The sequence below is a fragment of the Pyrgilauda ruficollis genome, unplaced genomic scaffold (genome assembly GCF_017590135.1).
Source record: "Pyrgilauda ruficollis isolate IOZ18807 unplaced genomic scaffold, ASM1759013v1 scaffold97, whole genome shotgun sequence".
Lineage (NCBI taxonomy): Eukaryota > Metazoa > Chordata > Aves > Passeriformes > Passeridae > Pyrgilauda > Pyrgilauda ruficollis.
This window is the reverse complement of record NW_024531821.1, coordinates 2,985,436-2,999,486: the sequence shown is the minus strand read 5'-3', so window position 1 is coordinate 2,999,486 and position 14,051 is coordinate 2,985,436. Positions and strand designations below refer to the sequence as shown.

Genomic DNA, 14,051 nt, shown 5'->3' with positions numbered 1-14,051 from the left:
GTCCTTTGCTTCTCTCCTTACAGCTCTTCTAAAAATATCAAATATAGATCTTTTCCTCATAATATTTTAAGATACTCTATTTATACATTAATCCTTTCAAAAATAAAAAGTGACACATAGAGCAATTCAGTCACTCAGAGTCTTTAAAACTGTTACAAAAAGCCACGACATCCATCCCCAGCGCCACGGCCTGGGGGCTGAGACTTTCTTTTTATAAAATATGATTCCAGCTCTCAAAATCCCGGCTCTGCAGCCAAACAGGGTTGTCTTCAGAACAGGCTGGAAGCACGAGGGCTCTGCCTGCCCTGCCCAGCCCTGTGGCGTGTCCATGGAGGCAGGAGCAGGGCTGGGCAGCCCGAGCGCTCCTCCCTGGCTCTCCACAGCCCCGTCCTGGCCACACCGACAGCGAACGGCCCTCGAGGATGGAAATAATTCACCTGGCACAACCAGCACTGCACAGACGTGGCACGGACGAGGCTGCAAGCAAGGGGAGGCCTGGGGAACAAGGCTGGAGAGAGGCAGAGGCAGCTCCAGCAGGGCCTGGGCGCTGGTGGGAGCACGGATGTGTCTGTGTCTGTACAGTGGGATTTGGGAAGGGCAGGTACCACACAGCCAAACAACAGCACTGGGGTTTGCCGGGGGCTGCAGCAGGAGGGCAGCACGGGCTGCTCACCTCCACACAGCGGGGGCTGCCCGCAAAACCCAAATCCTGGAAATAAAAAAGAAGAGTCTGCGAGGTCTGGTCCAAAGCATCCTCTCTCCACGGAGCAGGTGCCCGCTGAGCCCCGGGCCCTGCAGAGCCCAGCCGGGGCTCGCTCTCGCCCGCAAGAGCCGGCGCTGCGGTGCCACGGGGAGGGGACAGCGGCCAGGGCCACCACGGGGCTCAGCCCCCAGCCCTTGCCCTGCCCCAGGCCTCGGGGTGCTCCCTGGCAGCACCGAGAGCTGCGCTGGGGCAGGGGAGCGCAGGGAGCACAGCACTCTCCTGGGTGGGACCCTGCTGGCCTGGGCTCCGTGCCAGCCGGGAATGTCCCCCTGCAGGGAACCCCCCGGGCACTCCCAGCCTTCAGCTCGGCCCCTCGGAGCACTTGGCTGTCCCTTGGCTGGTTTTCCATCGCTGGGATGTGGGCTGGAAGCACCCCCACCTCGGGGCTGGGGGAGTCTCTCGTGTCCCCAGGAGCATCCCCCGCAGCCCAGCAGGAGGAGAGGCACAAACGTCCAGCAGCGGGCACAGGGGTGTCCCCAGCCCGGTCACACGGTGGCAGAGGGCACAGGGGCCTGCAGGACTGGCCATGGATACCATGGAATGCTCAGCAGTGGCTCTGTGCACCCCCCAGTCATAGGAACTCCACGTAGTTCTCGGGGATCAGTCCTGTCTTGCCGTTGAGGGTCCCCTCCAGCCAGCCGGGCTCCTGGGATGGGTGAACTGCAGAGACAGAAGGGCAGGTCACACCTTAACCTGGGCTCATTTTTAAGAAAGGAAACTAACAGAGTTAAAGGTGATCTTCAAGGTCCCTTCTGAGCCAAACCATTCCATGATTCTGTGGACACACAAGGGGCTCAGGCTCTGTCCCTGCCTGCTCCCCGTGGCACTCCTTGGCCTTTCCTTCCCCAACTGAGCTGCAGGCTCCAAATACTCCCTGGGGCTGCTGGGCTGAGGGAAGTGAAGCATTTGGGATACAAACAGGGGCTCAAAACTTCCTCTGGATTTGAGCTAAGATTTCTTGGAGTTGGAGAGAGCATGGTTAGCTCCATCACAGGGAAACACTGCACATCCCGCCTTGGCCTGGGCCCAGGCTGGGAGGGAAATTGCATTAGGGAACAATCCCAGCGGGAAAGCAAACCCTGCAACCTGACTGTGTGCAACCAGAAACCTGATCAGTCCTCAAAAGCCTTTCTTTATTCAATCAGCTCCCAAAAAATTTGCTGATTTTGCAGGAGGCAGGCCAGGGTTACGCCTGCAGGCAGAGGAACATCCCCCCTCCCACAAGGATGGCGGGAAGCTCCAGAGCTCCTGCAGCTCCCAGGGCTCCTGTGGCTCTGCAGGTCTGGCCTCAGCCCCTCACTCGTGTCTGGTCAGTGGAACTCAAGGTGCCACTGTGCCCACGTGGGTGCTGCTCCCAGCGGGCAGCAGCAGCCCCAAACCCCAGCTGGATCAGCCACGTGCAGCCTCACAGAAACTCAAACCTGGCTCCAAGTATTGCCAAGACCCCTTTGCTTCGCTGGGGTTTGTAAAGGCCCTCGATCACAGCAAGGCTCCCCAAGCCAGGCTGGTCCTGCCTCACATCCCCCAGCCAACGTGAACCCCGGCTGTGCTGCCGAGTGACTGGAACACGCTGTGTACTTTTTCCCTTGAATAATCCATTGATTTTTATCAGCAAACATAATGTATTTAATTCAAACTTGTTCCCCTCCTGGCTGCTCTGATTCCCACGGGCCCTCAGAGGGGAGACCATGTTTATTTATAAGATGACTATGGAGCTGCTTCGGAGAAGGATTGTCTTTAATTCACATGTATTCATTCTCCTCCCCTTTCTGCTGTATTCGCCTCTATATCCCAGGGCAAAAACAGTGCATGTGGTAGCAGCTTCCCAAATGACAATGCTTAACATTTAAAAGCCAAGAATGACTTGGAAAGTAGTAAAAAGTCTTTTCCTTACACTGGGATTATGACTAAGCCAGAGCTGCTCAGCTCCGTGGGGCACAAACTCCTGGGGCAGGAAACACCAAACCCGTGCTCGTTAGCGTGGTCTGAGCCAGCAAAGCCCACCTGCTGCAGCTCTCAGATCCACAGGGAAAAAGCACACGTGGCTTTCCCACCTCCTGCACAAACCACTGCAGCAGCTCCCCGGAGCATTGCTGGTGCTGCTGTCCGGGATCAGATCCTGCACAGAACAGCTCCGGGAACGGCCAGTGCTGGGCAGGCACCTCAGCAGGGCCTGCCCTGGGCTCACAGGAGGGGACAGGGACAGGGACAGGGACAGGGACAGGGACAGGCTGCAGCACGCGGGCCCTGGCTGGGGAGCAGCACTCACCGTTGTCGAACACGGTGCCGGCCGTGAAGGAGAGCTCGGAGTCGTGCTCGGCTTTGCAGGCGTAGAGAGCGCGGGCCTTGCGCAGAGGGGAGCTGCAAGAGAGGGCACGGGCACCGTGGGCACGGGGACACACACCAGCGTGGGCATGGGCACCGTGGGCACAAGGACACACACAGCGTGGGCACAGGGCACCGTGGGCATGGGGACACACATAGCGTGGGCACAGGGCACTGTGGGCACAGGGACACACACAGCGTGGGCACAGGGCACTGTGAGCACAGGGACGCACACAGCGTGGGCACAGGGACACACACACACCATGGGCACAGGGACACACACACCGCGGGCACAGGGACACACACACTGTGGGCACAGGGACACACACACCACGGGCACAGGGACACACACACCGTGGGCAGGGGACACGGGCACCGTGGGCACAGGGACAGCCATCACAGCCCTCACAGTGCCACTCTGCTGGGCTGCTGCTCTGCTGGCACCTCAGCTCCCCTGCCCCGAGGGAGGGAGACCAGCAGAGGCTGAAGGCTCTCAGGGATGAGCCACGTTTCACCCCAGTGCAAATCCCAGTTGGAGCCCAGCTGGACTGGAGCCCACACTGGTGCCCAAACAGCACCAGCCCAAGCCAGGGGTCCCCTCATCTCCTCTAGGCTGGAATGTTCTGTATCTGGAGTGCCACCACTGACCAGAGGCTGGCACAGAGCAAAGGTGGCAGCAGGTGCTGGCAGTGACCCTCTGCCCTGGCCCCTCTGCCAAACCCATCCAAGTGCAGCTGCAACCACAAGGAGAATTTCACAAGGAAGAATCAGCACTTGGGGAAGGTTATTTCTAAACAGAAAGACAAGCAGGTCCGTGAAGAATTTGCTGCACTTCTTTAGAGCCTGTACCAGAAGGTAAAAAAGATTTAAAAGCCATTAGATTTTGCTGGAAGTGTCAGCGTGCCCACGCTGCAGGGGAGGGAATTGGAGCAGGGAGAGGCAGGAATGGAGCAAACTGCTGGCAGAGAGCAGAAAATGAGGGACCTCAGGATCTTCAGGCACAGCACAGGCACACAGAGCTGCCCCTGCACCTGGAATCCCCAGCCATCCTCCCCAGCTTTGGGCTGGAGCAGGGCTGGTGGAAAGCTGGGACACTGCCAGGCTGCAGTGACAGTGACAGTGACAGTGCCAGCCCAGCCAGACCCTGGCCATTCGAGCAGCCAGACACACCCAGCACTGCTGCTCAGCTGTGACATGGCCAAGGGAAGTGATGAGTGCCCCTGGAAGCTGCTGGGGTGGGGAACAAGGTGTCACCGTTCTCAGATCAGTGGTTTTACCAATTTTTATCTTTCTGAGGATTTGAAGTTCCCCTGAGTTCCTTGGGTGAGCCCAGGGAAGCAGCAAGGCTTCATGGCAAGAGTAGCTCCCCTTCACACCAGACCCCAGGCTCAGGAGCTGGGAATGGCTTTGGCTTTGCTGCAAAGAGAGCCCCAAAATGAGATCTCTCTTCTCCAAATTCCAGCTCCCTGACACCAGCAGCTCCCAAACACTTAAAAACCAGGATGGGCAAACAATCCTCCCACTCCAGAGGGTCCTTCACTGCCGGGAGGCACCGCTCATGTGGAGTGCTTGAGACCATCAGGTGGAAAACAGAAGGAATTTCCAGGCCCACGGTGCACTCGGGGCACGATGGCATCGCTGGTGCCAAGGGCACGGGACCCCGGGCAGTGCCTGCTCTGTGCCAGGCACCCCAGGGCACAGAGGGACCCCACGGGGCTGGCACACAGCTCAGCCTCACCCACTGCTCCCAGACTTGCTGGGAATCCTGTCCTGGTTCATCTGCAGCTTCCAGGAAGGGTTTGCCCCAGCAATGCCCAAGGACCTTTAGCCTGGGAGCAGCCCGTGCTACCCCGTGCCCGTCACCCTCCTGGGATCCCAGACGAGGCCGTGGCCAGAAAACCAGGGCTGGCAGAGCTTTCCAGAGGCCCTTTACTCCTTGCAGTACTCTTCTTACCTGTTGCAGAGCAAAGCCAGCGCAGCACTGAGCTGAGCTGAGCCCAGCAGTGACACCGAGCACAGCTCCTGCTCCCCTCACCTGGGGCTGCAGGTGTCCCAAGGGGCTCTCCCGGGGCAGGGGGCTTTGGAAGCTCCCCTCTTGCTGAGTGCAGGCAGCTGCGTTGGGAGGGTTCAAGCAGGATGCCGAGGGAAAGGGAAGTGAAGTGGGGGGGAAACTGGGGAAATTCAACAGAAATAGCAAAAGCAACAGAAAGCCAAGCGAATTGTGCAACAGACCTGATGGGGGATGAGTCGCTGGACGTAGAGGAGGTGGGCATAGGACTTGATGGCGCAGAGAACATGGGCCAGGACGGTGACAGGGGTGACGTTGGGCTTGGATTCTGAGGGCTGCAAGACATAACCAGAGACCTTATCAACGTGCAAGCACAGCAACAAACAGCAACCCAGAGACACACAGACGGCAGCCGACGACAGCGAGCGCCTTGGGAATATCCCGAGCGTGAGACACAGCTACAGAATGGAGTGCCAAGACCTTGGGAAGTGTTTCAAGGCTGGGTCTGCGTTTGTCTGGACAACAAGAGCTGGATCTTCCAGTTAAACCCCACTGCATTGCCCCGAGCTGGCACCCTGTGCCACTTACCTGCCTGTGCTTCCCCAGAGCTCCCAGAAAGAGCTGCTGGAATTCTGCATCTTAATGGTGCCTGCGAGCAGCCTCCACCCCCTCTGTCTGTCACTTGTGGTGCTCATACACTCAGTGTATAAAAATGTCATTGATTTTGTTTTCCATGTTTTACTTCCCTTTTCCCCCCTCGTGCTGATTCCTGAAGCCACAGCTGACAACTGGAGCTGAATCGAGTTACTGACCTGGTAATTGCAGAGAAGTTTTTGGGTCCTTCCAGACTCTTTGATTCAGGTCATTCTCAAGTTCACCAAAAAGCAATTATTGTACCAAAATACCAGTTTGATTAATTTACTGCTTCTCTGCTTAGCACTCATTGGTATTCCCTATCCAATTCACATTAGAAACTCCATCCCTGACAAAACACCAGAAATCTCTCTCCACACTGCAAATGCCTCTGTAAAAACAAGAAGTTTTGTAAAAGCATCGTTTTGTAAAAGATCAGTACCACTGATCACACAGGTCTGTGATGAGGTGGGGACAGGGCACAACCCCCAGGATGTCCCTCTCCCTCAGCTGGGGCCTCCTGGGGTAGAGGGAAGGGATTCAGGGAATGGTGGCTCCAGAACACCAGCCCTCAGCCCTGCAGGAGCTCAGAACAAGGTTTAACCTTCCCAGTGTCCTCTGGCTGCCACCACGGGGGGATATTTATGACATGGATGCTTTCCCCTTGGAAATTGGACCATCTCTGCTTAGGGCCAAACTCTTGGCTGGACTCCTTGCAGAAGCTGTGTCACTGGATTCAACAGACACTGATTAATTCCCTCTGAAATTACAGGCAACACCTTTATTGTGTCAGAAGATTACACACACAGAGAAATGGATACAGCAGTGAGTGCAGCATGACTTCACCAGAGGCTGGAAAACAGGGAATGCTGTCAGGCAGGCATTCAAGATCCTCAGAATGTTCTGCTAATAATCATCACTATGTAAAAACAATCCTTTAGCATTTCTATCACCAAAACTGTCCACCTTTTGAAAAATGAGTTTTCCTTGGTCTTTACCAAACCTGACAACCATTGGTACTTACCAGATACTCCTTCTATTCCCACCCCAAACAGGAGGTGCTACCAAGGTCACCAAGTCATCCCAAACTGCCAAAATTAACCCTTTAAGCACCAGTTCTTTCAAAGAGATGGCCTAGCAATTCCCTTCTCCAAGAGGAGCCTGGCCAAGGTGGGACTTGGAGGGGCACTGACCTGGTGACCAAAATGTGGCTGAGCCTGTCCTGCTGAGAGTGGCCACCAACACCCACCAGCCCTCCCAGCACTCGGCTGCAGGCTCGAGGTAAAAGAGGCCATGGCACTGGTGTGCCAGCCTGGGATGGGCACTGGGACATGGCACTGGTGTGCCAGTGTGGGATGGGCACTGGGACATGGCACTGGTGTGCCAGCCTGGGATGGGCACTGGGACATGGCACTGCTGTGCCAGCATGGGATGGGCACTGGGACATGGCACTGGTGTGCCAGTGTGGGATGGGCACTGGGACATGGCACTGGGACATGGCACTGGTGTGCCAGCCTGGGATGGGCACTGGGACATGGCACTGCTGTGCCAGTGTGGGATGGGCACTGCGACATGGCACTGGGACATGGCACTGGTGTGCCAGCCTGGGATGGGCACTGGGACATGGCACTGCTGTGCCAGTGTGGGATGGGCACTGCGACATGGCACTGGGACATGGCACTGGTGTGCCAGCCTGGGATGGGCACTGGGACATGGCACTGGTGTGCCAGCCTGGGATGGGCACTGGGACATGGCACTGGTGTGCCAGCATGGGATGGGCACTGGGACATGGCATTGGTGTGCCAGCCTGGGATGGGCACTGGGACATGGCACTGATGTGCCAGTGTGGGGTGGGCACTGGGGAAGGGCACTAGGCCATGGCACTGGTGTGCCAGCCTGGGATGGGCACTGGGACATGGCACTGGTGTGCCAGTGTGGGATGGGCACTGGGACATGGCACTGGTGTGCCAGCCTGGGATGGGCACTGGGACATGGCACTGCTGTGCCAGTGTGGGATGGGCACTGCGACATGGCACTGGGACATGGCACTGGTGTGCCAGCATGGGATGGGCACTGTGACATGGCACTGCTGTGCCAGCCTGGGATGGGCACTGGGACATGGCACTGGTGTGCCAGCATGGGATGGGCACTGGGACATGGCATTGGTGTGCCAGCCTGGGATGGGCACTGGGACATGGCACTGCTGTGCCAGCCTGGGATGGGCACTGGGACATGGCACTGGTGTGCCAGCATGGGATGGGCACTGGGACATGGCACTGGTGTGCCAGCCTGGGATGGGCACTGGGACATGGCACTGGTGTGCCAGCATGGGATGGGCACTGGGACATGGCACTGGTGTGCCAGCATGGTATGGGCACTGGGACATGGTACTGGTGTGCCAGCATGGGATGGCCACCATGTCTGCCACCAGCCCTGGTCCTCTCCAGTGCACAAAGGAAGGAAAATCCAGTGACACAGGGCTCCAGGACTGGAAATTGCTACTGCATTTTCTGAGATGAAGTCATGGCAGAAGAATGCAGCTCTCATTTCTCCTCAAGGCGCTGTCATTGCTCCAGAACCGCGCGCCCGCTCCGCTCCTGACAGCGGGGAATGCCACCAGCAGGATCTCAGAGTTACCAGGGAAAAAAGCCTGAAAGAACCAACACTCGGGCCAGCCTCTGCCTAAGAAGTCACCCCTAATTTGGAGCAGGGTTTTGGTGCCTTTGGATCCTTGGTGTCACACTCTGTGCCCAGCGAACGCACGGAGAGAGCGGGTCACTGATTGCAGCGTGTGCACTGGGGTGTGCAGAGCACCCCGTGCCCCTCAGGTGCTCACAGAGGAGATGAACACGGTCCTACGGTGACTGAGCTGCTCTGCAAGTCCTTCCAGAACACTTCCTCAAGAAGAGCCCATGGACAGCTCAGGACTCACCTGAGCTGCTCCCCAGCACCGACAGACCCTGGGGTATGATGGGTATGAAGGGCTCTCCTCCCTCCCATGAAATACAGGTATTTATTTCCAAGTGCTGCTTGAGTTTCACCTTCCTGAGCTTATGTGACTGCCAGACCCAAGTCCTGCCTCGCTGGAGATGTCAGTGCACATGAGGGAACGGGCTATCCCGAGGTCTCTGGTGTTTTGAGAACAGTTTTCTTGTAGGATCCAATTTCCTTTGTTTCTCACAAATAGAGCAGAGATGGTGAGAGGCTGCGGGGAAGTTCTGGCAGCTGCCTGCAGGCAGCAAATGTCAGCTGGACTTTTTTTCCTTCTTCTTACTCAGGAGGGCTTTGCGAGGGGCTCTTCCTGTTGGGTGCACAGTGGAAACAAAACAGAGAAAAGTGCTAAGAACCAAAACCATCAGAAGCAGGAAACAAAGAAGTGGCTCAAATTAGAGTCTTCCAAGGTGAGAATGGACCTTTCCCCAGCAGAAGCAGCTGGGGGAACTCCACAAGTCCGTAGCCCAAGGCATCCTGAGGCTCTTGCCCTTCCTGCTGGTCCGACTGCGCCTCGGAGGCAGTGGCTGTGATCCCACAGGGAGGGAGCACTGCTGGGCACGGGCACTGAGCCACAGCACCTGCAGGGGCACCTGCACCTTCCACTCCATGTGTCCCTCTGGCAATCCCACTCTTCCAGCCAACACAGTACTTGGAAATAAACTGAGGAGCTAAATCCTCCTCCCTGCTTCCCGAGCTGGCCGTACACGCTGCCTTTCCCATGCAGATGTTTAGTTTGCTGCCCAAACACGTGAAAAAAAAAAGCAGCAACTCTTGTTTCAAGACTCTGCTGGAGTTGCTGGAGATAAAAAAAAAATTTTTTTTGTGCTCCCTTCTCCTAACCTGCCTCTTTCATTCCTGCTCCTCCACCTGGCTGCCTGGGCGCTCCTCAGCGGCTCAGACCCCCGGGCATGTGCAGCTCTCAGAGCCCCTCGCAGCAGGGCTCCACACAACTCCTGCTGCTTTGATCTCCTGGCCGAGAGGACATCGGTTCCACTTCAAACATGTTTACGACTTGTTTATTTTTGTGGGACTCGGGGCTATTTCTGCCACAGAACACCTCAGAGCTACGGACGGGCAGAGCCCACGGATGCATTCCAGCCCTTTCATGAAATCACCTCAAGAATAAACAACAATATTCCCGTTCTGACATGATCAGTACCTGACTGCAGAAAAATACATCAAGGACCACCCAGCCCTTTGCTCCCTGATCTATTCCCATAGAACAAAGCTGCAGAACATAAGGTTCTCCTCAAAGGTAACAAGAAAAAAGAAAATTACAGCTTTATGTAATGCCAGAGCACTTCAGCTCTGCTGAAACAAGGACAAGACTGCAGCTCACCAGCAGCCATGGCTCTGTTGCCTAAATGAAATGGGAGGCAGCCTGGGTTTGGGAAGCTCATGGAGCTTGAGCAGTGCAGCAGGTCCTAGCAAAGCTTGCAGTGATGGACAGGCTCTAGGAAGCAGCTCCTGGGCACTGGCAGCACCACCCCAGACCTGACCACCAGCTCACAGGGCTCTTCCTGCTTGGTACTTTAATGCAAGAAAAATGATGTTAAACTCTCTGCAGTGTTAGTCTCTCAGGAGTAATGTTGCTGCATGCTTGTTTGGGTGGAAAAAAATTAAAGAAATTTAAAGAAATAAGCAGCTGGAATGGCCTGTGGTCAGCATCACTTGACCAAACTGGTCCAAAACATCTCAAATTCTTCAGGACAGACCTTCCCCACATCTCCATTTACCAGTTCCCCATCTCCATCAGCACAGATTTCAGGATCTTCTTTCCAACAACACGGACGTGTCCCTCTGTAATCCTGATGACACCCAGCACATGGGTTTGTCTTGTCACTTTGCTGCTTGGCTGATTTCCCATGTGTGGGAATATTTCCCTGCTTTAGTCATTTCATAAGCCATCCAAAAGCTTTTCCACTGGAGTTAGAGAGAGCCCAGGATGGGCTGTGGCTGTGGGGAGGAGAGCTGGAGCTGCTGTCCCACATTCCCATTTCCAGGCGCAGACGGATGGTGCTCCGTGGTGCAGAGGGAGGAGGTGACAGGTACAGAATTCTGGCACGGAGCTCAGAGCCTGCTGCTAGAGCTGGAGACAGCGAGGGAGCAAGCAGAGAGTCAGCAGTGGAAGAGTTCTCAGCAGAGCAAGCGCTGCAGGAAGGAAGCTGCAGGAGCAGCCTGGTGCCAGCACAGGTGTCCTCGTGCCAGGTGAGCTCCAGGTGACGGGACATCGTGACATCTTAACAGGGAACAGCACTTCAGTAACAGCTTGTTTGAACCAGAGAATTACCAGTACCACCAGCAAGCTTCAGACCCAGCAGTGAGTGCTCTCACACAGTCCCAGCTCTGGGACAGGCAGGGGAGATGGGGCAGGCAGGGAATGGAGGCAGCCACAGCTCCCAGCCTGGACAGCACCTGGAGCCACACAATGGCCTGGGGCTGGAAGGGACCTTAAACCCATCCAGTGCCACCCCAACCTGCCACTGTCCCAGGCTGCTCCCAGCCCTGTCCAACCTTGGGCACTGCCAGGGATCCAGGGGCAGCCCCAGCTGCTCTGGGCACCCTGTGCCAGGGCCTGCCCACCCTGCCAGGGAAGGATTTCTTCCCAATATCTCACTCCACCTTTTGCTCAGCAGCTGCATTTTCTGCTCCATCAATACCCCCTCCCTCTTCCTCTCTGCCCAAAAGGCTCTCAGCAGACTCAAAATCAGGCTGGAAGGTTTTATGTTGAACCGAGCGCTTTCAAACTGTGTTAAAGCTCTTAATTATTAATAGAAAAGTTGTAATGTGGCAGCAGGGAGCCACAGCAGCAGTTTAGGAGGGAAGTGTTGGTAAATCAGGAGCCAGTATCTTAGTCATGGCTTCTCCATCGTGCCACAGCTTCTAACATGAGATAATGCTGCAAGGCTGGGTGCATTAGTCACCAACAAATTCTGTTTGCAATTAAGCAGAACTCAACAGCCCTCCAGAAATCTCACTCCTCTCTGGCATTCAAGGCACTGCAATCTTACATCCCCCTGAAAAGAAAACTCTCCCATCTGCCACCCCAACAACCATATGGGATCCTTGGAAAATGAAGGAAATTAAAGTCCCCGTGGGATCACAGCTCCCAGCTCAGCTGGGGGGGTTTGGGAGGATCAAATATTTGAGCTAAACACATCCTGTGCCCCCGGCAGCCCCACAGCACTGCTGAGCTGCCCCTGCCAGCCAGGAGCAGCTCAACCCGAGCTGTGTGCCTGAGGGTGACCTCCTTTTGGCAACTCAGAGCTGCAGGAAGCTCAGGGACACAGAAGGACGCTGTCCTTGCTGCCAGCCACTGTCACCTGCCCCGGGTGACAGCCCTGAGCCCTGCCCAAGGCTCTGGTGGTCCAGCCCTGCAGCACCCACCCCGTGCTGCCCCAGCACCCTGGCAGCCTGCCTTTGGGTGCAAACTGAGGGCACCTGCTCCTTATTTGCCCAGGCTGAGCCCTCCTCTGGCTGGCAGAGCTGCAGGAGCCAGGAGGGACGCGCCGATGGCCCCAGGCAGGCGAGGGGGGATGCCCTGCTCTGCCCCACACGCTCCCAGGGGGGAAAACAGTGCTCTGCACCTCCCAAGGAGGGCACAGACATCAGGATGGCAGCAGCAGCTCCCCCAGGAGCTGGCACTGTCAGCTCTCCAAAGGCAGAGAGGCTCCTTTCACTCTTTAAGCTGTTTCTGGAAACGACCAGAACAGTTATTCCCCACCGTAAAAAACTCATTCCTGGCTAAGGAATATTCCCAGCATAACTTGACAGGAGGCCACTTCCAGGCTCAGATCCTAACAGAAAACAAAGACAGTTCCTCTGAGCCTCATTAGCACCACGGGCTCAAACTCTCATTTTTTAGTGTGTAAATCTCCTCCCTGCACGAGGAGCCAACACTGCCCACGGAGAGCACACGCAGTGGGAAAAACAATGGGGATTGCTTGGGCCTGAGAAGGTGATTTAAGAATAATGGATGAGTAAAGGCACTGCGTAACAATTGTCTGCATTTTCTTGTTTTCTCTGATTTTGTTTTGTCCATTTGGCCTGGTGCTGCCTTGCTCTGCAGCATTCTGCAAACACCAGTTGCGAGAGCAGATCAGAGCATTTCACTGCAAACCCCGCAGACCACAACACTGAAACAATCCATCTCCATCATATTTATCAAAAGAAACGCCGTGTTAGTTCTGTTCTTCCTTTTTCCATCTTTTTTTTCACTTAAAACCACCGCACTTGGTAATAACATTTTTGCCTCAGCAGCTCTAACCAGCAAAACTCTCCTCCTGCAGTCACACAGCTGGGAGCTGGGAGCACCACAACCCTCCCAGTTCACTGGCCCAGCCTCAATTTCTCTCTCTGCCATCAAGCTGGACATGTAGCCTTGGAGAACCCTTCCCAGTAATCAAATACAGCAAAGATTCAATTGACTTTTTTCTGGTTGAGTATTTTTCCACTTCTTTTTCCGTGTGCTTTCCCAAACCTCCCTGTGCTGCACCCACTGCTGTGCTGTCCACCCAGCACTTCCAACCCAACCTCCTGCTCAAGCAGGGGTGGAAGGGACCTTAAAGATCAACCTTCCCCTGTCCCAGGCTGCTCCAGCCTCATCCAGCCTGGCCTTGGCACTGCCAGGGATCCAGGGGCAGCCACAGCTGCTCTGGGCACCCTGTGCCAGGGTCTCACACCCTCCCAGGGAAGGATTTCTTCCCAATATCCCATTCATCCCTGCCCTCTGGCAGTGGGAGCCATTCCCACTGTCACTCCAGAGCTTTGTCCAAAGTCCTTCTCCAATTCTCCTTCCACAGCTGCTGGCACTCAGGTTTTTCCAAGTGCTGGTGCACCAACACCAAAAGATGGATTTGTGCTTCTTTGTCCCAGCAGTTCCCTTCCCAGTGCCCAGCCAGGACTCCTTCCCTGAGGATCCTCACTCCCAGGCACGGTGCCAGCACCTGGGGACAGGCAGGGCACTGGTGACAGCTCTGGGGCTGCTGACAATGTCCCAGCTTAGCACTGCCCTGTCACCAGAGTCTGCACAGCAGCCGGGGGATTGGGTTACCCCCAGGTGAGGGGAAAGAGAGGCCTCACGGCTCCAGCTAATTTAGGAGATTAATTAGGCACACGGATCTCCTTTCAGAGGAGACACGATGTCTTTGTGAGCAGCAGCCCCGCTCTGCTCGCTCCCCTGGGGGAACTGTCAGCCTTTTGCTGGGCAGTGGGATGGTGTGGGAGGGGAGGTCCCCACCTGAACCCTGCTCACGACCCCTGTGCCACCCCAGCTCCTTCCAGGGCTGGCAGCTGGAGCTGCTGGGCCACGGGGGATGCTTTCAGCAC

At 56.0% G+C, this 14,051-nt stretch overlaps 1 protein-coding gene across 3 annotated transcripts in view; it reads right to left on the bottom strand.

Moving 5' to 3' along the window:
* Positions 1 to 217: 217 nt before the first annotated feature.
* ARHGAP26 (Rho GTPase activating protein 26) overlaps positions 218 to 14,051 on the bottom strand; it is a 101,790-nt gene continuing 87,956 nt past the window's right edge. Inside the window, exons 21-23 of one of the 3 annotated variants that reach the window (XM_041489924.1) lie at positions 5,321 to 5,431; positions 3,033 to 3,124; positions 218 to 1,423 (exon numbers count right to left, since the gene is read on the bottom strand). In XM_041489924.1, coding sequence (XP_041345858.1) covers positions 1,335 to 1,423; positions 3,033 to 3,124; positions 5,321 to 5,431 — 292 coding nt within the window. In that variant the 3' untranslated portion in view covers positions 218 to 1,334. Of the gene's footprint in view, positions 1,424 to 3,032; positions 3,125 to 3,487; positions 5,432 to 7,814; positions 9,031 to 14,051 lie in introns of those variants that run through there. The other 2 variants (XM_041489923.1, XM_041489925.1) reach the window with 2 other exon arrangements.